Here is a 25,304-nt window from a genome sequence, read left to right as displayed (position 1 = left end):
CCTCCATGCAAAGTGAAAGAGCTGTGAGGGGCAGCACATACATAATCAGCCAATACTGAGGACCAAACATACTTTTTCCTCTTGTAGTGGTGGTGGGGATGGCAGTTTGCGATACTCCATGCATCTGAGCTGTGACCCTGCAAGTTGTTAATGCTCAGGAATTGTTTAGAATTAGTAATGTGCATAAATTATTCTCCGAGTTGCAAAATTAAAGTGTTTAGTGCAAAATGCCTTTATCCAATACCACATATTCTGCTCCCTGAAAGGTTGCTATCAACAAAATGAAATCAGATCTATTAGAAAGAACTAGTAACTGTGTAAGATCCAACAATTTGTTGGCACAGCCAAGGCATATGTGATGGAAACCCACATCTGTGGCACACAGCCTTATTGCTCTATGGGGCCAGGGCAAGGATATGTCACAGCTGGACAGAGAAGGGCAAGATGACAGTGAATGGACAGATAAGGATATGAATGAATAAGGGGGGGGTTTGATAACACAGCAAATTTCCAACACAATTGATATTCTTAACACAAAAGAACCACTTAATGTATTTGTTGAACTTTTGGGTTTTTTTATTGACTTTCCTTCAGTGTTAAGCTAGCATTAGTGGTCTGGTGCTGTTGAAAGCTGCAGGATGCAAAATCAAGAGAGGACTCTTCACATGTTATCCAGATCAGCCACCCTGATCTCCATCTTTCTGAGAAAACTGATGAGTCTGATTCCAGTGAGGCCACTTGGGAGAGGCAGATGCTGAGTTCCCCCAAACAGCTCCTTCCTGGGACAAGAGCCAGTGTGCTGTGATGGTTAAAGGATTATACAGTTAAGTAAGAAATGCATAGATGTGTATATAAAATCTGGTAGCAGTACAGTATAATAAATGTAAATGACAATTTAAATTAACTTAATTGATTATAAAGTTAAACATTTAACTTTTAAATGTAAATATAATTGATGAAAAATGTTCAGCTTTTAATATATCAATCTTGTCCTACTAATCTTTTCCCAACTCTGGAATGGTAAATGCACGTGTACTGAGAAAGTGACTCTAATTCTGCCCATTTTGGATGTTGATTCTGACCTGGGCTCATGCTATCTTTTACAGCAGGGTCCCCAACCCCCAGTGTGTGGCCCAGTGCTGATCCGTGGCAGGACTGGGCTGTGGAGACAGACCCCACCCCCTCAACCAATCCACGGTTCAGAAAAGGTTGGGGACAACTGCTTTAGAGGTGTAATAGGAACAAAGAGAGGCTCTCCATCCATGCTTCATCCATCAGCCAGCAGATCCTGAATATGGGATAGCATCCTAAAGTTTTTTAAATCCATAGCAACATGTTAAAAAATCTATTATCATCTTTACTCCCATTCCAATTTGTATCCCAAGAGCAACTGACAGTACTGTGTAAGCAGAACAGACAGTAAAATAAGCTCCAAGATTAGAAAGAGACAGAGTTCAGGATTGCTATCCATATGTAAACAACGTGGTCCCAATGTAAAAAGATTCAGTCCTTGAGAAATATTTACTCTTCCAATATATTTACCCTTAAAGTAATTAGCACTATTCTCATGACACAGTCATTTTTCCTGAAGCTTCTTACTGTAGTAAGCAAGCATGGGAGCAAAAAGCAGTTGAAATGCAAAGCTTATCTGTAACAAACTGGGGCCTCTTAGTCCCAAGCTGGAGAATCACTGGAAGCCTGATATTTGCTCTATTCTGCATTGAGGTCCAAGTATACAGGACTTGCTTCACTCTAGCTGACAGTGTTGGTACATTATTGGAAGTCAGATGTGGGCACCTTTAGACACTCCAGTGGTTGTTGGGACTGCAGCTCTTAGCGGTCCTAACCAGCACAGGCCAGAGGTGCTACCCTACAACATCTAGGACACATGTTGCCCATCCAAGGGCTAAGGAAAGGTGTAAGTGTAGGTAGCAAAAGAGCAGCACCCACAGGAAAGTGGCCTCCCAAGGCCTGCTGCATGGCACCCCCATCTATCTACTGTGATCCCTATTAGCAATCAGAGCCGCTGTTTAGGCTGTTTCTGTGCCCTTGATAGGTGTCCATAAATCATATTCTGAGCAGGCTTGGTGGTAGTAGGAAAGTTCCTCTGGATTTCCTCAGTCAAAGTGCATCAGCTTCCCAACCATCCTGAGCAAACCCATTGTGTGTACATGGGCTTCAGAAGGTCATTTGACATAACCTTCAAGGCCTAAAAAGTTGTGAATTCTTGGTTTATAGCCACAAAAAGCTCTTCAGCCCATTTATAAAAGATCAAGTATAGCAGAAAGGAATACAGCTTGCTTTCGAGTAAGTAGAAGTGTATGGCGGTGAGCTGGGGAGCCATTTGCCCAAGGCTGCGTCCTGCATCTTAATGAAGGCTACCATCTTGCTTATCGTTTAGTCAAATAGAGCGGGATCCATATTAAGTCTTTCTTCTTGCGAACTTGCATCGGATAAGACTGTGCAGCAAGGGTACAAGGTCATTAACGACTGAGGCTCCGACCCCTCCTTTTATGTAAGCACCCACGACCGCCAACACTGGAGTGTCATTCACACCTAGAAACAACAGTCTCCGTTCTACAATGACGTCAGATTAGACACCCCGCCCCGCGAAGCTTCTTATGGGCTGCTATCTAGAAATGGCAGAACAAAAAGCCAATAAGAGGAGCACTTTAAAAAAACCCGGTAGAAGGGCAGTGACGGCGCATGACCGGCCAGTGTGCCGACAAGTCCCTCCCCCTGGATTTTTCCGAACCAGTGGCAGCGGGGAAGGGCGGCACCAATCAGGACTCCGGCCCCCGGAGTGGGTGTCGCTGCTAATGGAGAGGGCTGGGTGACGGCCGTACGCGTACCGTTGAGGGGGGGAGGGAGAAGCCAGGAAGGAGGGAGGTGCTCAGCCTCCGGCCGTTCCTCATCGCTCGTTGGCAGAACGGGTTCGAGCTCGCGAGGGCGGCGGGGCTGCGCTGGGAGATGTCCGAATTGCGAGCAGCGGGACCCGGCCCGGGGACAACGCCCGGCGGAGCGAGCGGCCCCGTTGCCTCCGGACAAGGAGGGACCAGTGGGCCTGGGCCGGCGACTCCACTGCCCTCGCCTGGGCCAGGTGGTGGAAGAGGCGACGGCGGCGGAGGAGGGACACTGGGCCCTGGGGGACCAGCCCCAGGGGGGGTGGCAACGGCTCCAGGGGGGAGTTCTGCTTCCGCTTCCGGGTCAGCGAGCTCAACTTCCGGAGCTGCTCGCGAAGGGTGGCTTTTCAAATGGACCAATTACATCAAAGGTTATCAGCGGCGCTGGTTCGTGCTGAGCAATGGGCTTCTAAGTTACTACAGGTGAGACCCCGCCTCCTCCTGCCGGGCCGGCCTCGTGACGCGGAGCCACGCCCATTGTCTTGTTGAGCCACGCCCAGTTTCCCTCCCGAGGCGGGCGCTCCCCTTTTGCCCCTGTCGCCGGCCTGCCCGGGCGCCCCGCCCCCTTCTGTCCGGAGTCCAGGGCGTGCGTGGTGGTGGCGGCATTAATAATAGCCTCCGCGATGGACTTCCTTGCTACGTGGCACAAGGGCAAAGGGTGCCACGTCTTGAGGGTCTTCCTCTATCTACCGTCCCTGCCCAACTTTTGAGTCAGTCTTTTTTTTCCCGTGGGAAAATAAACGAGGGAAGAATCGTGTCCTTTCTTTCCTCTGCCTCTCTCTGCTCGCTCTTTTCTCTCATTTAGGCTAATTTAGAACATCCATTGCTTGCTTCTACACCTCATGGCTGGCCCAGAAAATCCGTGTGCTCTGGCTGGTCAGCCTCGACCTGCTTGGCAACCCTGGCAGTGCCCCTGGGCCTGCTGCTGTCAGTGCTGGAAGCCAAGAGCAGTTGGAGAGCTGCAGGCTGGCTGAGGTTGCTTAGTATTTTAGGACTTGCTTGTGAGATACTGTGTAGTGTGTTCTGCTTGGTATCTTCTACCTAATGAGTGCCCTGATGAATAGAGTGATGAACTAGGGCTCAGATAACCTGGGTTCAGAACCCTGCTTGGCCATAGAAACTCACAGAGTGTGTAACTGGTAAAACCAGTTGTTAAATATCTCACTTGCCTTGAAAGCCTTATTATGGTAACTATATTGATTCTGACATGACAGCACATGGCACACCCACCTCTTGATCTTTATTTGTGAGAGAATGTTGCACAATTCAGAATTATGGATGTATATGAAATATAGGTAAAACTAAAATCAAATTAAATGTTAAAGATTAATTAAAATGTTTTTTCCAGAAGTGGACTACTTCAGTAGCGTTATCTCAACCATTTGCTAAATCTTCTTTTGTACACGTGATGGGGCATAAATTGCATGCATGTAGGTCCTGCATTCATTGAATTTCTCCAGTCTAAAAAAAATTGTCCTGTATCCAAGTAGCCCCATTTTACTTGATTATTCTTTGATCTTCCTACTTTGAAGTCTATTCAGTGACTTCCAGATGGTCCAACTAGAGTCTTGTCCTGGTGGGTGGAACTCTTCAACGTTTATCTACTTGGCAAGGTTTTTATACTCCATAGGTTTAGCCTAGCTTCTTCTGGTTTAATATTTAGACCTTGAGATGTATGCACCCCAATGAGAAAGTAGCAGCAGCATTGACATGACAGTGTAAGATGGATTCAAAAATGGGTTGTGAATCATAGATTGCTAAAAGCCTAGTATGCTAGATGTGGCAGCTGTAGCAGTAAAAAACTATGACTAAACAAATGCTATTACAGGCAGTGCTAGCAGTGAGGCTCATGTTACTAGAAAATGATTTGTCTTTACATTGTGTATGATTATATAGGAGAGAGATTCCTTCCAGTATATTTAGAGCTCCTTACAAAGCTTGTTTGGTAAATATGTCCTAACTGTTAGGACTGAGAGCCAAGCTAAAAAGAAAAAAAGGGGCAAGGCCACATTTACAAGGTGGATGTGGGAACTAAGGAATAGTAAAGTCTTAGTAGTGGCTTACAAAAAGGCTAGGATACTAGTGTTATAAACCACTGTTGTAATAATGGCAATGACAAGATCCCATTTACTGTACATTACTTCCCCATTAGACTGTAAGTCCATAGATGCTGATCTTTCAGCTTTCTCAAGGGATGTTTTGGCTATTCCAGAAACCAGTACTTATTATGCATTACATGCTGCTTTAAATGGCTCTGTGTAACTTTCAGTGCTGTGTTATCTCCTTGCCCCACCTTTGTTCTTTTCTATAAATATTAATTCATGTTGCTGCAGTGGAATCAAGACCTGAAATGTCTGTTGCTTTAGTCCAAGTCTTGTGTGTACCTCTTTTTTTAAAAATCAGGTGATCTGTATGAGTATTTTTGTATGCTTTATCCAAGCTCTTAGTGCGAGAACTGCTAAGATAAAATCAGGATGGTCTAGGGAAAGGCTATTATTCCTTTTATATAATTAGGTTAATGAACAAATTGTTTGTATTTAATTGTAATTTTTTTTATCTTTTATCAGTCACCCAGGAAGTATCCTCAGTTTTGTGCACAAATATGGTAAAATTCAAAGCATAAAACCTTATGGAATGCTCTGAGCCTTTGGAGTGACTAGTTAGGAGAAGGATTAAGTTTTCATTTTTGCCTAGAATTTGCTTATATAGCTGGGTGGCTCTGTGGTCCAAAGGGACAGTGAACATAAATGGCAGAGGGATGAATAGCTAGCACTCACCATGGAGAAGACTGTAGGGGACAGAATTAGCTCTACAATCTTTGTTTCCCTGTTGATAGGCATGCTTGAAACAGTCTTCCACAACACTAGATACATCTAAAGATAAAACAAAAATGTTGTTGGTCATAATAAATCAGCTTGGAAAATTTATTATTATTTTATCTAAAATATTTTTACCCCGGCTTTCTCCTTAAGAGGACCCAAGGTGGCTTACATCATTATAGGGCAATATTTAAAGCCAAAAACAGTACGTATACAAATGCTAAAAAGAGTCAAGCAAATACCACACTAAAAATGGACAAACAAAAGTAACACCAAAAACACATTCAAAGCAGTAAGGTACAACCATCCACAAAAAAAAAAACCCCTCTCAGGCAGCCAGACATTAAGGGAAAGCTTACCTGAGGGTAAAGGTCTTCATCTGTTTATAGATGGACAGTATAAATGGGGCTGCCTAGCCTCCCGTGGGAGGGAGCTCCACAATTTGAGAGAAGCAATAAAGCAGTTCACAGAGTTCGTTAAACTGCAAAATAAAAGCTACAACCTCTTCACATTCCACTAGGTCACTGCCACCCTAATAGTATCACGATGGCAAGCATGGAAATGGAGACTAAGAACAAGTCTTCAACAAATAGATTGGAAGAGATATGGAAACAGAACTACAGTATTCTCCTCAGCTTCTTCTCGTATGGAAATGCAGTGGGTTGACAAAGGAAAAATGGGGTGAACTTTTTGGCTCTGTCTTTTCAGCCATCCATAAGTAATTCTGTGTCCCTTATAGATGCCAGGCAAGCTATCAAATATGAGGTAATACTAAAGCTTTCCGCTCTTTAAAGTGCCACAAGACTGTTCTGCTTATCGTAACAGACTAATACAGCTACTTCTAGCTTTCTTTAGTCATTAGCATACTATGCTTACCATATGTGGAGTGTAATTCCACTGTTTCCAGTTTTGTTGCTCCCCCTCATATGGAGAGCAAGGAGACTGAATAGAAGAGTCTCTGTCATTCTGGGGGTTTTCCATGTGAGTTGGAATACTAATTTTCCAGGATCCCAACTTATGTAGAGATCTTCTTGCTCCTCTTCAGAGTCCTCAGTCTCCACTTGTAACACAGAGATGAAACTAGAAAGAGGATAGTAGGGCTGGCATACTCCCTTTTGTCTGTTGTATGTATACAGAGTTTCCTAATGACTGAAGAGGACTCTTCTGACAGTTAAAAAAGCCAGCTTTTCCTTCTCCAAGTAGTTTCAAGACTACAAGGAAGATCTCCCTCCTCTATTTAGGAGAATGCTTGCTTTTCACGCTGAACTGAAGGGCCTATCTGTCCAGCAGGGTGATTTCCTTTGCCAAAAGTAGCTTTTTTTTTCTCCCTTTCCCCCCTTTTTTCCTTTAACTGTATCTTTCTCTTGTAATGCACATGGTTCCCTGCTCTGTTTTGATAATAGAAATCTGATACTCATAATAATAAAAAACATTTTAAAGACATTTTTATCTTTTTAAACATGTGCAATGCATTCCTAAAAATAGACTAGTTTAAAAGGAAATGTGAATTTAATACAAGCAAACACATTAAAAGTTACACATTATTTAAAATCTTAAGGCCTTCCATTAAGTTCATTGATATGAAGCCTGAAGAGGAGACTGTACCAAAAATATTTACATTTGGGGGTTAAGCAGTATAAATGATACAATGTTAAGCAGTGTGGGCTTCCAAGTAGCCCCTCAGGATTCTGAACATTGTATCCTGTGTACCACACAAGAAATATCCAGTGTGCCTATGTGGGGGATGTTACTGCTTTCTTTTCTTTTACAGCAACTGATCCTTATAACATATGCAGTTTTAAGTCAGAAATATTTCTCATTCTGCCACTTATGCGGTATGGATTGCTATTTTTGCCCTAGCAAGTACCGGAGTGTTATCCTGGAAAGCTCTGGAGACATGTTACAGCCTGATTTTATGCACATTTACTTTATAGTAAATCTTTCTCGGATTGGGAATGCTTCCAGGTAGCATTTACATAGGATTGCAGATGTCATGTTAGCAATCATGCTTAATATCCTTGTGTTGAAACAGAGCACAGTAAAATCTTTCTAATTTTCAAGAAGATAAAATTCTCCACTACAAAAAGCATATGGGTTTCAGGAAGAAAGCTTTGGATTATTATGCTCATAGATCTTCAGGAAAGAAAGATTTTGGATTATGCTGCTAGATTACATAAAGATTCTACTTAGTGGCAAATGATTTATTTGTTTATAGCCGTTAGTGCAACATGAGGGACAGGGATAGCTCATGGATCAGTGGGCACACTCCACCACCAAATTTCAAAGGGGATGTATGCAGTAATTTAAAAAATGGGAATTATAATTAAAATCAGTCTACCTTGCCCAGTTCTGTATTCTGGTTAAATTAAACTGGATGCCATAGTAGGCTTTGGAGTGACATTTTGTGAACCCTGGATCCATTGAGTTTTTTCAGTGAAAAAAGGCAGTGGCTTTTTGTTCATATATGTGATTGTATGACATCTTTGTTGGAGTGTGTATTTGAATTCCTTTGCTCCTGTCAGGCTTGAGTTGTCCTATATTAATGGACCATATGCTGTTCTCCTTTCCACATTTTAAGGAGGGATACTGTATAATGCTTTTGATTTCCCATAGGAAATAGTAAGCTGAATTTGTCCAATATATGACCAATGTCTGTCTTCCCCTCTACTCAGAACTGGATGTTTTTCAGGGTAGTCAGTTTTTAATTTAGGGCACTTCTACACTACAGATGTAAAGCAGTATGACTGCCTTACCTATCATGATCTCTTGCAACATTTCTTTGATGGCAGGATGTTTTTCCAGTGGATTCCCAGTGGTTGGGAACTGACAATCAAAATCAATTAAAACTTGCAGTGTAGACATGTGTACTTCTGGGATTTTGTCTTGTTCTAAGGAACATACTTTGCTGGCATACTCGGAAACTGATGTATTTACAGATTGAATGAAGTTACAGCTAATTAAGTCCTTCAGTGTTGTGTGGAAGTAGTGGTTTGATCCTTGACTGAGCTATGCCTGACACATTAAAAGAAGGTTCAGTAGCTCTTGGCCTTTCCTTACGAGGACTGGATGATAAGACACTCTCGTGAAGTCAAATTTTAAAACAACGAAAAAAGTTTATTTGTTGAGTCCAGATGTGCAAATATTTTGTCTCCTGGTTTATACCTGGCATGGAAAGCATGAGCTTTAGTAATGCTTAGGAATAAGTACTTAGAGCGAACACCAAGAAGTAAAATAACTAGGCATGCCTGCTCTCAGAAGCCCTAGTTCAGAGAAAATCTCAGTATGAAAGCCAGCTATAGACACTTGCCATCTGCAGTCCAAGGTAAATGCTGCCTTCAGTATATTACCTCATTGTGGAGTGTCTTCCACTCTTTATGCTGTTACTCACTCTAAACTTCTATTGTTGATGTGGCTGAATTGGATGGGGGAGCTTGTCCCCAAATTTTAGGATGAGATATCCCCTCCTTGCTCAGACTAATGGCTGTCTGTGATCTCTGTTGCTATTCTCCAGACCTTTCTTTTAGGCCTGCTATTGGCTCTGCTTTGTCAGTGATCACCTTTAAAGTATGTATTGCATCCAGTTCTTGGGCATTGACCTCTATACAAACATCCTGTATAGTAGCATGGAATCAGCATTTTCTAAAGTTCCTGTTTGCTTAAAGGAATGGTTTTAGAGAGAACGTTCTCTAAATCAGACCAGGATGGCTTGCTTGTAAGCCATACACTTGTAGCTTGGCCTGTATTATTCATAAAGTAACTAGACTCAGGAGGATAAGAATAGCCAGCAACACGGGCTCATATTTCCCCATGGATGTGGCTGGCTAGGAGGAAGGAATGTTCTGTTAACTTTTTATCCAGACACTCTAGGCGCGGAAGAGCTAACCAATGGCTTCTGTAGTGACGCATGCCGGTAGTTTTCTGTATCAGATCAGAGCTGGGTGTGTGTTTTGTTTCCATGTCTCGTTCTGTTCTGCAGGAAAAAGGTGATAGCTCTGCCTTGTACCAGTTCAATACACAGGGAACTTTGTTCTTGTCTTTGTTTGGAATCAGGAAGGGACTGAGTGAGCAGGGAGGTATTCTGAAGTCACACTTAGTTATTTCTGTGAACTTGGAAGGGCAACAGGTACAGTCTTGGTGATCTGGAATTTTGAGAAAAGAGGGGACTGAAATAAATTGTTGATGTGGTTGACTGTGGGTGTCTTTCCCGCAAGTCACTACTGCCCCATTAGCATGCATATAAGCACACATGCAGAGATACATATATGTTACATATGTATTCAAAAATCTGTTCTGAAAAGCACAGGTACATTACTGGTTGCTGCGAGAGAATACTGTACCTGGAATTCAAGGGCATCTAATTTATATGTAGTCCCATTTTCTAATGTGTTATCCTTAGGTGCTGCTGCAAATTCTTTCTTACCTGTTTGGTTAGAGGCTGTTTCTCACAATCCAGTTTCCATATCTTAATTTCTGGGAGAGGGATGTTCTGCGTTTTGAGTATGCCCCCCCATTTGTTAACTACTCCCGTGCCAAATTTCAGCTTTCTCTGTGTTACAGAAGTACCCTGACAAATTCTTTGTGACCCTGAATCAGTGACTAGTTCCTGAGTTTAAATGTTTGCATAAAAATGTATATGCATGCTACATTCACTCCTCTTGTGTACGCATGTAAATGTGTGCACACATACAAAGATACTTATGAATATATATTTTTCTCTCAGAGACCCAACAGTTGCTTTGAATATTTATTTATTTAATTTAATGTAATGTAATGTAATTTAATTTATATGCCGCCCACACTACCCAAAGGTCTCTGGGCGGCTTACAACATTTAAAATACAATAAAAATTCAGAACAATTAAAATATATATTATAAGCATTAGTCTCTGTCTGCTTCTGGCTTTTATGCTGCCAAACACTTGCAAGTCTGCTTGCATCCTGATATCAAATGCAAAATCCTCTGCCATCTGGCTTGTCGACTCTGCATGTGCAGCTGGGTCAGCCAGCTTGGTAAAATTATCAGTGCCAGCTCTGTGCAGTTCAAGATATTGCCCTATTAATAGAAATGCCGGCTGGTTTATGATCATAGCTAGAGAGAGGAGACTGCCCCCACTTGAAGTGTGGGTGCGTCATGCTGGCCTGAAATATCCTTTGCATGTGTAGAGAGGTGGGGGGAAGTGGCCTCGCAAATAAACTTACTTTTCATGTTTTCCCTCAGTATTGCCACACTTGGGAGGCTTGTAATAAATGCCTTGCTCTGTGATTTTCAGAGATCACAGTGGTTTAATGATTTTCAGTGTATGTGTCAGTGCCTGTGCCAGCGTGCAAAATGTATGTGCAATTTCATGATAGATTAAACAAAATAAATGACCTGACATGGTGTCGTGTATCTTTTGGGGGACTGGAGTTTGAATTGACGAGCCCCACCTCAGCTCTTCTGGCAAATAATTTGATGGTTAAAACTGTTCCTATACCCCTCTGGACTTTAAATGACAATAGAAAGATTATGTGATTGAAGACTCCAGTACTGTGGAGGGAAATCTGGTATCTGGGCCCCTGTGGTCCTTCATATATGATTGGATTCTTGTTCTTACTAGCTCCGGCAAACTTGACTCATCCTGAGATGCTGTGGGGGGGCAGGTGTTCATTTATTAACATCTGGAATACTACACATTCCCCAGGCTCATCCAGCACACCAAAAGCTAGAATATTGGGGGAAAGCAAGGTACTGTCCTTCTCCCATGATGCCTAGTTTTCTGTTCAGTCATGTAACACCACATGTAGGGTAACAGCCCAAGAACAGTATTGCTATAAAGTTTATTGTTTTAGCTGGATTATATTTAATACTTCAGCTTTGGACTGATGTGCTCTCTGATTCACCTCTGCCATAGACTCATGACCCAGGTTACTCGTTCTCATTTGCAGCATTGTATCTATAAAATGAACAGTGATCTACTTCATAACGTTGTTGAGTAGGTTAAAGCAAAAGAAAGAAGTTGCAAACTGAAACGATGCTATACAAATGACATCAGGTGTTAATAGGATGTTGGAAGGATTTGATAATATTGTAAGCCACCTTGTAACGTCTTGAGGAGAAAGGTAGGGGATAAGTATCTTAAATAATAAATGTGTATATGTATGCTTGGGGGGGGGGGATAAATAGGCTGGAGGTGTGCTGAAGTGACCAAAACCTTGGGACAATTGAATACTTAGTGGGCCAAATTATTACTCCTGCTATTGTAATCAGTCGTATTAATTTTCAGTTTCTAGTTCTGAAGCATTTAATTTTCAAAAATAAAACAAAGCACATGTGGACATTTCTTTCCCTATTGCCATCAACAGTTGTAAATCAACCTTTTAATTGGAAGTTCGTTCTTTTGATTCCATGAAAATCATCTTGTCATTCTGTAGTTTGTGGATATGAAAACCTTTGTTCATATGGCAACAATAATAAACTACTTACAAAGTAGGGAAATGCAGTAGGTTGTATCTAACTAGTATATTCCATTGCTCTTTGATTCACTAGAAGCTTCCATCAGTGGAATGAGGAGGAAAGCAATATGGGCCAATTCCTTAAATGCTTCCCCACTGTAACCCTGTAATCTGCTCTTGAAGGTTGAGGAACGAATCTGTTGAGGGACAGGGCTGCGATGGAGATGAAAATCACTTCCCTCCCTTTTCTGCTGGTGGAAGCCTTCTCAGTATCATAGAGTATTCCAGCAGTGGAGTGACATCAGTTGGATACAACTCAGTGTTGTGTCTTATCTGTGTTACTGTCTTGTCTTTCCTGGTTGCTTTGGGAGGGGAGAAATCGAGGGTCTAATTATTAGTTCCCAGGAGGAGAATGGATTCATTTTTCTCAGTCTTGCCTTTTTCCTATCAGTATCATTGATTAAATCTGTCATCCTTCTGATTGTTCATTACTGTGTCAACTTGCCTCCTACAGGTCAAAGGCAGAGATGCGACACACTTGTCGTGGAACCATCAATCTGGCCACAGCAAACATCACAGTGGAGGACTCCTGCAATTTCATCATTTCCAATGGAGGGGCACAGACCTACCACTTGAAGGCCAGTTCTGAAGTTGAGAGGCAGCGCTGGGTCACAGCCCTGGAGCTGGCCAAGGCCAAAGCAGTCAAGATGTTGGCAGAATCAGGTAAACGGCATGCTCGGACACAACAGATGTAGAATGGCAGAACTGAGGGAGCTTATTGTGGGAAAGGAAAGGGTGGAGCTTGTTGTGGCAGGCCACTCTTACAGGAAGGAGTAAACACGGGAAAATAAAGGAATGAGCTCTTTTGAACAATGTTAGGTTTGTCTAATGACCCTTGTGCAAACGGCAAGCTGCTGCAGGGCTTCAGGAGGCCAGGATGAGTATTTCTCTCTTCTTCCCATCCCACTCCCATTTGTCTTTTTGTGACACTGAGGTTTCTCTTAGTAGGTGGGCCTCAAGAAGTGCTCCCACCCCTCCTGCTTGAAATGCATTTGGTTAAAAGAGAACTGTCTAGCAGCCTATTCCAAGCACACAGTTAATATAAGTGAATGTCTCTTCCCCTTTGTCCTCTTGATCCTGTTTAGAGTTCCAGCTGCCTGAGGCAAAGTTTTCTGCCAAACACCAAATGTTTGTTACTCAGACAAATGGCCCTGTGTCCTTTGAATCCTGTATGTGACATACCAAGGCAAGAGGCCATTGGGGACTCCTGTGGGTTTAGCCAGATATTTCTGGAAAATGGGCTTCTATTTTTAAGTATCATATTTCTCAGAATCTACTTTTCAGGACATTGTGTGTTTCAGGAGTTAGGACCAAATCAGTTCTGCATAGTACCCAAAACCTGAGATACAGTATACATAAGCTGAAATCCAGGAGCATAATTGAACGCTGTGCTTGCCTGATGATGTCACCAGCCATGATAGTGTTTTACAAAGTAAAATTTCCACTCGCACACTCTTCACATGTCCGGAGGCTTTCCTGAGACCCCTTTCACTGTGAGGAATTTGTCATGGGCTGCAGGATGGGGAAGAAGTTTTTAATTTCTGAAAGTTGCTGCTGCTGTTACAGCTGTGAAGACTTCTGGAAATTAAAAGTTTCTCCTGTGGCCCCCAGTGGCTTCCCCACAGCAAAAGGGATCCCAAGGGAGCTTCTGGGTGGGTGGAACATGTTTAATTTTTGTGAGACTCCTGCAGATGATGACATCATCAGCCTTATGTGATGTATGTTAAAGAGGCAAGATTTCAGCCATTGTAGGTAACAAGATGGCTTCTGAGTTGAAGCATCTGCCAGTAGCTGCTGTATCTGATTAGGTAAAACAAGGGCCATTTATATAGGATACAGCTGTGCAAAACAGTAGCTGAAGTGATTATAGGCCTTCAGTTTCCTGGAGTGATTGTGCTGCTGTGGTGCACATGGTTCTTATCTAGAATTTTCAGGGCACTTGCCTCTCTGAACTGTATCTAGTTCTCAGTGGTTAGCATTTGCTCTTTATGGAAGACAAAAGAAGTGGAAAATTTATTGTTGGCTGGTTTGTTTCATTTTCATGAAATTTTAAAGACTTGGCATCTAGAAAATGATGTGTTTGGCAGCATCACAGGGAAGACCGTCTTCCATGTTTTCAAAACAGAGTGTTCTCTTTCCCATAATGTTATTTGTGTCAGGGTTCTAGGCCTCAGGCTTCAAAGGTGCAAGCATTGAGCTAACTCCAATTTAAATGAGTTGTGACTAACCAGTCTCACTCATTTCAGCAGACTTATTCTGTGAAGGGCGGCATATGTTGGATTTAGCTTAGTAGTGCTGATTTAGCTTTTCTAAATGTTCAGCTCATTGTTGCTAATTTTCGCTTTCTGTCGAAAGCTCAATGAAAGAGGGAGACACGAATTCATATACTGTAGGTTCTGAGCATGGCACAAAAATGTGAGAACCTCAAGTGCTGATTCTGAAAACCACCTGCCTTTCTAAATACTTGCAAATACTGTGCTGTCCTGACTTCTTCCCCTTAGTGGTATCCTGCTTCATAGCTGTTCTGCTGATTGCTTGCAACAGATATCCCCCCCCCCGTCTATTCGGTAATTCTCTTTAAACAGCAATTTTGTTTGTGACTCATTTCTTGTGGGTAATTACAAAATGCAAGACCAAAGCAAAACAGTTTTTAAGATAAACCTTTGAGTTTTCATTTCGTTTTTAAAAATAAGAGGAAATTGCAGGCTGGTTTGCTCAATCACACCAAAGGTCCACCCAGTGTTTATAACCACTGGAAGCTTCTTATCTTAGAACCCCTCAAAGTTCAAGGCTAAAAGCAATGGCCCTTCCTTGATGTTTGTTCATGGTACTTGATATTCAAAGGTAGACTCTTCCTAAAAAAAAAGAATGTTCCTTTTTTGTCTCATTGCTAGTAACTCCAATAGATGTATCCTGCATTCATTTGTCTAGTCCTTAAAAGCCATTTAACCAATAATAAGAACTGCTTCTTATGGTAGTGTATTTCATATGATCATTACTAATCAGATGAATACTTTGTCATCTTACTTGAACCTATCAGTATTTGTCTTGTTTGATGAACTCAGGTTCTAATATTAGGAGAGAAAATAATCCATCCCTTCAGCATCCTTAGTTGTATTATTGTTAATTGTCATATAATGTCAAGTCATCTCTGACTTCTGGCAACCCTATTGGTAAGTGATGCCAAAATGTTCTGTCATTAACAACTCTGCTCTGCGCTTGCAAACTCAAGGCTGTGGTTTCCATTTTTGAGTAAATCCACTTCATATTTCTTTTTTATTCCTGCTCTCTAACTTTTCTCAGCATTTTGGTTTATTCACTATTTCTCCTCATAATGTGCCCAAAATATAACAGCTTCAGTTTTGTCTCTTGTTGCTTCTAGAGAGAGTTCAGGCTTGATTTTACCTAGGGCACATAAACACACCCTTGTTTTTGTTCTTTCTGGTGGTTCATGGTCTCCATAAAGCTTTCCTGTTGCACCATATTTTGAATGAATAGATGGTTTTTTCCTTTCAACTTTCTTCACTGTCCATGTTTCGCACTCATACGTAGTAACTGGGCATAGATTATCTTCGTCTTGTTCTCCAGTGACACATTCTTACATTTGAGAATCTTTTCCATTTCCTTCATACATAGCTGCTCCTTTGAGTCTCTGTCTCCTTTTGATTTCTTGGATGCCATCTCTATTTCTATTGATAACTGAATCAAGTTGTACAACATCTTAAATAATTTCAATTTCTTCATTACCAACATTAAAGTTGTATAGTTCTTCTGTAAGCATGATTTTTGTCTTCTTAATGTTCAGCTGCAATCCTGCTTTTGCACGTTCTTCACCAGGAATTGTTTCAGGCAATTGCTGGTTTCTACCAGTGATATGGAGTCATCTGTGTTATCTTAATTGATAAAAGATACATAAATAATTATCATATCTCCTTCATTTGAATCCAGTCCAGCTTTCTCTGTTATGCATACAGATTGAATAGAAAGGGAGATTAAAATATGCCATGACCTTTGCTATGGGAAACCATTCTGTTTCTCCATATTCTGTCCTAACTATTGCTTCTTGTCTACAGTAAAAGTTACACGTGTTGAGGTACATCCATTTCTTTTAGAAAAATCTTAGCTTTTCATGATCCATATTGTCAAAGGCTTTGCTATAGTCTCTAAAGTATAGATTTTGCAGTTCTTTGGTATGGTTTGATAGTCAACACATATTACCAATATGATCTCTAATTCCTCTTCCTTTTCTGTATCAGCTTGGACATCAGGTGTTCCTTGCTCCATATATGGTAAAGGTCTCTGTTCCAACATATTGAGTATCACTTCGTTTGCATGGTAAAATAATAAAATGGGCCTATAGTTGCTGCACTCATTGGAAACTCCTTTTTTGGGAAGTGGAATGTATACTGAACATTTCCACTTTGTATGCCACTATTTTGTTTTCTATATGTATTAGTGTGCTTCTTTTAAGATTCTGACAGGTTCAATCTCTGTAACTTGAAATAATTCTGTTGGTATCCTGTCCACTCCTCATGACTTATTTCTTCCAAGTGCTTTGAGAGCCATTTTCATTTTGCTTTCTGTAATTGCAGGCTCTCTTTGTCTTTCTATAATAATTACTGAAAAGTTGCTTTTAGGAATCTGACCTTATTTCTGCAACCTTTACTTTTGCTTCTCATCTCTTGTTGACAATTTAAAAAACATGTTTTTCCTCAGACATCTGTGTTTTTTTTCTTTCTTTTGACTACAAGAATAGTCTTTTTACATTCTTCGCTGATAATATTGATATTGTTCAGTCATATCTTACATCATAGCCCCTAACTGCTTCTGCTACTTCATGTATCAGTATTAGAGCCACACTGTTTCTTCTGATTGTTTCATTCATAGACTAAAAACACTTTGTAACTGTCTGACTGAAAATAATCCAATTTCATTCAATTTTGGTTTGCTCACACCATGTACTGCATTGTTTAAACTTTTATTTTCTGGTTTTCTGGTTCCCTATTTACAATGATTCATATTTCTCACATTCCATGTTCCAGTTGTATATGTCATGCAGCACTGGACTTTCCTTTTGCCTCCATGAACATCAGACTAGGCTTCCTTTTGGCTTTAATCTAGCTGCATCGTTAGTCTGTTAGGCCATTGCTCCTAGCCTTTTTGACACCAGGGACCAGTTTAGTTGAAGATCATTCTCCCAAGGACTGGGGTGTGTGTGTTACTTGTTATGCAGTAGGTTGTTGGAGGATATCTTTGAATCGTGCTCATAAAGGAAATGGTGAGCAGGAGGTGAGCTGCAATTGAAGCTCCGCCTCCTGTTAGATCATCAGCAGCTTAGAACCTAATAGAATCGCAGGCTCCTATTAGATTCTAATGCCACAGGCATAGCTGATCTAGCAGCAGCAGGAGGGGAGCAGGGAGCGAAGCTCCGCCTCCTTTCAGATCAGCAGCTGCATTAGAACTTAAAAGGAGTGCGCTGACAGGAGGCGGAGCTTCACTCAATGCTCCCCTCCTGCTCGCCGCTCATCAGACCCAGCAGTCCGGTCCTTCCATGGCCACGGACCAGTAACGGTCCATGGTCCAGGGGTCGGAGATCCCTGTGTTAGACTGTCCATACTTGTGCTTTGCTCTTTCCAGGTAGCTGATTGATCACGCCTTCTCACCTGGGAGTCTAAGCCTCCAGCACTGTTGTATTTCATTTTGGATTGTCTCACTATAGCTGCCACTCAGGAGTTTTTCCATTATCATTAGAATTATCAATTATTTTACGCTGATGTATAACCATTATTCCTAAGAGGGTGGGTGCATTTTTGTTTAATGCCTATGATTTAACCATTCTGCCAGGAGTGGCACTGTTAGGAATAACAGCATAGCCTCCTTATAGCATTGCTCTCATCTTCCCTGACAGCTTCAAACTCCCTCACCACATAAAAGGGGTGTGTATATACAAGAAAAGGGGCCCTAAATGTATAGACCTCTTTTAGTAAAACTAGTATAATGTCACTTCCTTTCCTGCCATTCCTGCTTACTGTTGGTTGTACAGAGTAACATTTGATGAGTAGAAGAATGTGCATGCTCATCTAGACAGTTTTTAGGAAGTCACATGATGGTCTTAACAATTTTAAGAAACGGAAGGGAAGATCAAAAGTATATTTGCGAGTATACATGTGAGGACATGATTTGCACCAAGGAATTCCTGCATTCAGTAAGCTCTGGTATCCTTGGTTTGGTTAGTTTATATCTTAGTGTTTCATTTTGGAATTTCTGATACTAAAACCAAGCCTTGAAAGCTATTGCTCTTTGCAAGATCCAGAGTGTACCAATGATACATTGGATATCTCTGCTTTTTCCCATCCTTGCCAGCAAAATGGTTTTTCAGATTGTTCTTTTATTGTTATGTAGTGGTGGTGCTGTGATTTAAACCATAAAAGCCTCTGTGCTGCAAGGTCAGAAGACCTGCAGTCTTAAAATCGAATCCACGCATCAGAGTGAGCCCCCGTCGCTTGTCTCAGCTCCTGTCAACCTAGTGGTTCGAAAACATGCAAAAATGCAAAATGCGAGTAGATAAATAGGTACCACCACAGTGGAAGGTAATGACGTTCCGTGTCTAGTCGCGCTGGCCACGTGACCACGGAAGATTGTCTTCGGACAAACATTGGCTGTATGGGTTGGAAACGGAAATAAGCACTGCCCCCTAGAGTCGGACACGACTGGACAAATTGTCAAAGGGAACATTTACCTTTACTTTACCTTAGGATGGTAATCTCTGTGAACTGCTTTATTGGTATACAAATAAGGAGAGATAAACTTAAATTAATAAGTATCTGCAGTATAGCAACTAACAGCTGGCCAGATAGTTTAGTGAGTTCGGTGTCTGGCTGTGGAGTCAGAGGTTGGAAATTAGATTACCTGCTTGCCTCCTGCGAGTAGAGCCAGCCTTTGCAGCCTTGGGCAAGCTGCTTAGTCCCAGAGTGGTCTCCACAGGAAGAAAATGGCAAGCCATGAGTATTGTCTACCTAGAAAACTTGGAAAAAGTAAGAATTGACTGGATGGCACACAGCAGTTACTATAACATTATAGCATTATTATATTATGATAGCACTTAACTCACAATTTCCTTGTTAAAGGATTAGAATTTCCATCCTTCCCTTTAGTTGAACTATTCCACCGAGAGAACAGAATTGTTTGGTGTTTTTTTAAAATCAAGTGTTCTAAATTGGAGGAGGAGCACATAGGCTGCATGTGACTCTCAGCCATGCTTATGGTCTTTGTGCTGTATATCATTGTCAAATGCACTGCAGCGGTGGCAGCAGAATCACTGCTTTTCTCTCTCTCTTTTTTGTAAACAAGGTATGCTTGAGTCACATACCTTGTTTTTAAAGAGAATCAACTTCCTGGAACCACAAATCACCTTGAAAACACTGTGTGTGTTTCTGGTATGCCTTGACTCATTGCTAAAAAGTGGTGATTCTTGCCACTACAGATTCAGTACCCGGAAGAGGTATGACTCCAGCAGGTTTTGACGTGGGGAGGGAGGTCAGGGCACCCTTACCCTCCAGCATTTGTCCAGACTTAATCTAGGAATTTTCTTTGTAACGCCTGTGCATGGCTAATATTGGGGATGAAAGGGAGCAGAGATGTCTGGAGTTGGGCCTGGTTAAAAAATGGGCTCCTGCCTTGGCTTGAAGGGGTTACAGCTGCAGTTTCTTCTGCACAGATGAGTCAGGTGATGAAGAATCCGTCTCTCAGACGGACAAGACAGAACTGCAGAACACCCTGCGCACCCTCTCCAGCAAGGTGGAGGATCTTAGCACCTGTAATGACCTGATTGCCAAGCATGGGACCGCTTTGCAGCGCTCGCTCAGTGAGCTGGAGACCCTGAAACTGCCGGCTGAGAGCAATGAGAAGATCAAGCAGGTCAACGAGCGAGCCACCCTCTTCCGCATTACTTCCAATGCCATGATCAACGTAAGTCTGCCGCCAGACATTGGCTGTGAGCCTGCCTCACGGGGAAGGGCGCTTGGATGGGATAGGCTGCGGATCAGTGGTTTTGGGTGTACCTAATAACAGAAGTTGCAGAACCAGAGTCTGGTCGTGCCCTGGGCTCCACATTTGGAGAGAGGATCTGATGAGCTTTGTCATTAAGCTTTTGGATTCCTAAGCAGCCTGTGACACAGCATGTTAGCTAAAATATAAGCCCTTTAGTTAAAAAACAAGAACTGTAAACTAAATTCCTGCTTGTCCTGAATCTTCTGTAACTGCCTATAATTTTGCAGCTCAGTGTGGCCACACTGTGGCCAGTTTGAAGAACAGCATTAAAAACATGACCTGATCTGAACTAAGGAAGGGAAAAAAATGATAAAAAATGCCAATCGACAAACAGTGCATCAAATGTAGTTTATGTTTCGAAACTGGAGAGCAAGGGGAGAAAAGGGTAAGCTAGAAGATGGCAGCATGGAGAAAAAGTCTTTAGAAGAGTGGTGGAGGGCTAGACAGTGCCGTGATTTGCTGACTCTGACAGCTCTCATCCATGACAGCACAATTGCAGCTTTGTTCCTCATTTACTGTATGCCGTCATCAGGCCAGGGTTTGAAGGTTAGGATGGAGGCAGGGTGGTGGTTGGAGACGGCACATCTCCCAGAGGACAACGGATCCCTGAGCAATCAGAATCCTGGAGAAATAATGAGCTGTGCTTTATTAGTCCCATTGAATACAACAGGATGAGCGTCTACATGAAAGTACACATTGTGTAGCCGTGTCCTGGATCCTTAAGCTAAATGTGAGCCAATAGTTCAGTTGAGCAAAGGCCCTGCTAAGGTTTGACAGGCAGTTTCATTGCCTAGCGAGTCCTACTGATAACTCCGAGCAACTTTAAGCACAGTCTTAAAGTCAGCCACATTTCTGTTCACAGTCCAAATCTGTCAGTTACCAACTTGCCACCATTACATGTTGGTCTGTCTGAATTCTGAGATGGATTGAGGATCTGGTCATTTACTGTTAGGAGTCTGTTTAGCATATATCTGTACCTACCTTCCATTTGAGTAGCATCTTCACATCAGTCCCCTTTCTGTAGGTCGGGCATAAAACAGTTCAGAACTCTAGGAAGACTTTATGTTTTGCAGGCTGGGAGCAAACTGTTAAGCAAAGCAATTTGTTAAAATGTCAGAAATATTTTTTAAAGATATATGAATCTGCATTCTAACTAAAAGACTAAGTTGCTTATATATTAATACCACAGATCACAATGAAAAACTTAAATGATAAAAAACTGTAATTTATCTCACTCATAACTAGAGAGCAAAATCCTATGTTCTTCAAATGGTCACTGTCATTTTTTAAAAAAAATACTGGAAAACAGCAATAATTAACTTCAACCGAGATGGATTCTTAGGCCAGGCCTTCCCTTAGTGAGGAAATACTGCAGCCTTATACAAAAGTTACTAAGCTGCAGACTTATTTATTAGCCTGCTAAAAACCCAGTATCTTGTTTTTCTGTGCTGGACACACAGGAAGAATGACTTTTTTAAAAAAAGAAAGAAGGTAAATTATCTATGTAGTGAATGAAGAACAGACTGAGCTGTCTGAGCTTTGAGCCAGTGTGGAATTCTGTGCACTCATCGGCATGGAATTCCTGGTTGTCTGTGGCTGCCAGTTAAGTTATATATAGGGCTGGAATACTATTCTTTGAAGAAGGAATGACATCACAATGTCCTTTTTTAAAAAAAGTCCTCAAGTAGCAGTGGGCAGTTTATACTGTGAAAGGCTTTAAACACTGAGGATTGTTTGAGGCATGAAACGGAAAGTAGGCTTTAGAAAGTACCATAACAAAGATTGCCGTTCCTGATGTGCAGAACCCCTCACAATGTGTTGAAATGGGTAAGATAAGAATTATTTTGGCATTCATTTAGGTAGAGATCGTACAACCCAGAGATTTGGAACTACATTTTTCCTTTGATGGAATTAATATTCCATGTCTATGCATTCATATTGCTGCTCTATGATAACAATAAGGAGAACTCTGTTGGATCGAGGCAGCAGCTCTCTAATCCTTTGTGACCTATTTAGTTCAGCATCCTCTTTCCCAACAGGAGGAGGATATCAGGACAATAGACCTGTCATTCTAAAGTTGTTCTGAATATGAGACCACCACACACCTACTGTGACTAGAGGCCTGGTCGTTATCTCATCCTCCATGAATTTGCCTAATGGTTTTTAAAGCCATCTAAGCTATCGATAATTTCCTAGACTTCCCAGATGCAGGGGTTACTGAAATTTTTCCTAAATAGTCAGATGAAAGCTTTCTGGTGACATGTCTGAGTTTAGAGTAGGACCTGGGAGGATTTGCCGTCTTTCACGTCCCCATCTTTCTCCATAGATGCTGTTATTTTATGTTCATCCCCGTAAGGACTGCTTTTCAGTATTCTTGTTTAAATACTACCCTGGTTTTTATTTAGGGCAGCTTATTAAAAGTAACTTTAAATGTCTTCTGATTCTTCATGGAATTCAACTATAATTCATAAGGTCAAACGGTCACATTGCATACACCTGCGTAGTCTTCTTGCACCAGTTGGATTGCTGGATTATATATAAGTTTGTAGTGTTATATGTTCAGGGTCTCCCATAACAGCATAACTATCCTGATAAATTCCAAGGGACACATTTCTTTGCAGTTTGTCTTAACCAACAGGAGAACGTTGTGTATCACTTGAAGAGTAATAATAGCTGGACTTATATCATAGTGTAGTTTGACCTGGGCAGTACAGAGAGGTGTCCCTCTTGTGGCAAAAGGAGAATAGAGAACCTTGTAAAGACAAGAATTACTCTTGTTTTCTTGACTTCTTCAAATGTTATCCCTAATAAAGGTGGCAGGGTGACATTTGAATTGTCAGAATGTCTTCAGCTGACATCCCCTGGAGTAGTAAATGCTGCCTCTTCTTGGGGTTCCCCCATAGGCTTGCCGAGACTTCCTGATGCTGGCCCAGACACACAGTAAGAAGTGGCAGAAATCTCTTCAGTATGAGCGAGACCAGCGCATCCGTTTGGAAGAGACCCTAGAGCAGTTGGCTAAGCAACACAATCACCTGGAAAGGGCCTTCCGCGGAGCCACAGTCCTACCTGCAAATGCCCCTGGCAGTATGGACTCCTCGAAAGGTAGGAGCCGGCGGCTTTGGCCCTTGTCTCTTCCATGAACCAAGCCTTAGCAAGGGGTAGCTCTTCTGACGTTCTCCTCTGCCAGTGTCAGCCTCCCTTGCCTTGATATTCCTCCTCGTCAAAATAACTTCTGCTGGGTGACTTGCGGTCCCTTCATGCTTAGAGAATCAAAACCAAGGAGGTTAACATCAACACATATTCCTCTTTCAGATCAGTGTTGCTCATCAAAGGGAGATATGAGTGATGAAGATGATGATAATGAATTCTTTGATGCACCTGAAATTATCACCCCTGATACCATGGGCCACAAGTGAGTGATCCCCAGCTTTGCATGCCTCAATGTTTGGCACTGTGAATGTGTTCCCCATGGGCTTTGACACCTTCCCACCTGTATCACCTGCCTGATTTACTATAAGCAGGTCCAGAAACATAGGCTATGGCAGCAAGAGTACTGGATCAAGCAGTGGGAACCCATGCTGAGGCAATTTTCTACTGCCTTGGGTCCTTTTTGAGAAAGGCAAGATAAAAATAAAATTAAATAAATTGTCTCCTTTATTCATTTCTAGTTGGTTGTTACTTCAGGGTTCTGGTTTTGACGCAGAAGGCTCTGCATGCCTTGGTACTGCAGTGCCTAAAGGACTCAAAATGTACCTACACTCGTACCTTAAGACAGTCAGTAGAAGCTGTTCCCTGAACGCTTCCTCTTCCTGAAGCTCAGGGGGCATTATGTGCTCTTCCCCCAAGAGTCTTCCCTGTCACTGTGATGGACATTTTCAAGTGCCAAACAAAGCCATCTTATTGTCTTTGACTTTTAAAGTATTTATTGTCTTAATGATCATAATATTTTAATTCTGTTCACAATATTGGGTTATTGACAAACATTTTAGACTGTTTATATTAATGGCTTAACTATCATGTTACTTTCATGTGTACATTAATGAGTACAGTTATTTGTATTGATTTCATTAGAATATTTTTACATAAACATGCATTTTATATCTACAGTTCATACTAAGAATATTTAGTTTTACAGCAACTCAGAAAGACAGTAGATAATGCCTAAAGTCCTGTGGCTTAGTATAACACGTTGTGCTAGAGTAGGTCCATTGAATCAGTGAAGAATTGATTAAGTCAATTCCTTTGTAGATTTCATTGATTTAAATGAGCCTATTCTAGTTGTGGCTTACTTTAGTATAGTAAGTCATAACTAGAGTAGTCGCAACTGAATGAAGGGAATTACAGAGGATTTGACTCACCAAATCCCCAGTGATTCAACGGACCTACTCTAGTGCAACTTGCTATGCTAAGCAACAGAATTTCGGCCCATCAGTGAAACAATTGGGTAGAAATGATGTTCCACTGACCACTTCCTAAAAGTAATTACCTTGCCTATTGGCAAAATGAAATGAAATGAACCAAGATAGGTTGCCTTAGATCTCTAAGAGGGCCATAGATCCTTAATATTTGGTACTGTGCCAAGTGATTTCCAATTCTGCCAGTCTAGATCCCATAACCTTGTTCTGTCAGTTTTTTTTCTGGACCATTTTTTGCAGAGTATTTCAATTGGAGCACCTAGTTCTTCCTTTCTTATGGTGTATCTTTCTCCTCCCTTTAGAAGAACTGGCAGCAACATCAGTGGTGCTAGCAGTGACATCAGCCTCGATGAGCAGGTATTCTGCCTTATGATCTGAGGGGAGGGAGAAGGATAAGAGCCTTTTCACCAGATGCTGTTGGGATTCTATAGAGGAGGATACTATATTATATGAGTCCTTCTCAAGCTTCAGGAACAGCCCCACAGCTTATCTATTATGCAGGTTTCTGTCTACTAAGTTAAGCAGCATCTGAATGTAGGAGGAGATGCACAGGAAAAATTAAAGTATTGGGGTGATAGAATGCGTTACTATAGGGGCTGGCATTTTGCAGGGTTCAGGGGCCATTTT

General features: G+C 41.7%; 1 protein-coding gene and 1 long non-coding RNA gene across 2 annotated transcripts in view; one reads left to right on the top strand and one right to left on the bottom strand.

Annotated features, from left to right (window-relative positions):
- Positions 1-2,824: 2,824 nt before the first annotated feature.
- Positions 2,825-25,304, top strand: part of OSBP (oxysterol binding protein) — a 28,314-nt gene continuing 5,834 nt past the window's right edge. The window contains exons 1-6 of the mRNA XM_020792345.3: positions 2,825-3,326; positions 12,668-12,876; positions 19,931-20,181; positions 23,166-23,364; positions 23,575-23,674; positions 24,980-25,034. Coding sequence (XP_020648004.3) covers positions 2,971-3,326; positions 12,668-12,876; positions 19,931-20,181; positions 23,166-23,364; positions 23,575-23,674; positions 24,980-25,034 — 1,170 coding nt within the window. The 5' untranslated portion in view covers positions 2,825-2,970. The remainder of the gene's footprint in view (positions 3,327-12,667; positions 12,877-19,930; positions 20,182-23,165; positions 23,365-23,574; positions 23,675-24,979; positions 25,035-25,304) is intronic.
- Positions 20,825-21,350, bottom strand: LOC144586019 (uncharacterized). Its single transcript, XR_013540701.1, has 2 exons — positions 21,244-21,350; positions 20,825-20,884 (listed from the first exon to the last, which is right to left on the bottom strand). It is a non-coding gene; the product is annotated as an uncharacterized LOC144586019 (long non-coding RNA).

Source organism: Pogona vitticeps, chromosome 1, assembly GCF_051106095.1.
Source record: "Pogona vitticeps strain Pit_001003342236 chromosome 1, PviZW2.1, whole genome shotgun sequence".
Lineage (NCBI taxonomy): Eukaryota > Metazoa > Chordata > Lepidosauria > Squamata > Agamidae > Pogona > Pogona vitticeps.
This window is presented reverse-complemented; position numbering and strand designations above follow the sequence as displayed.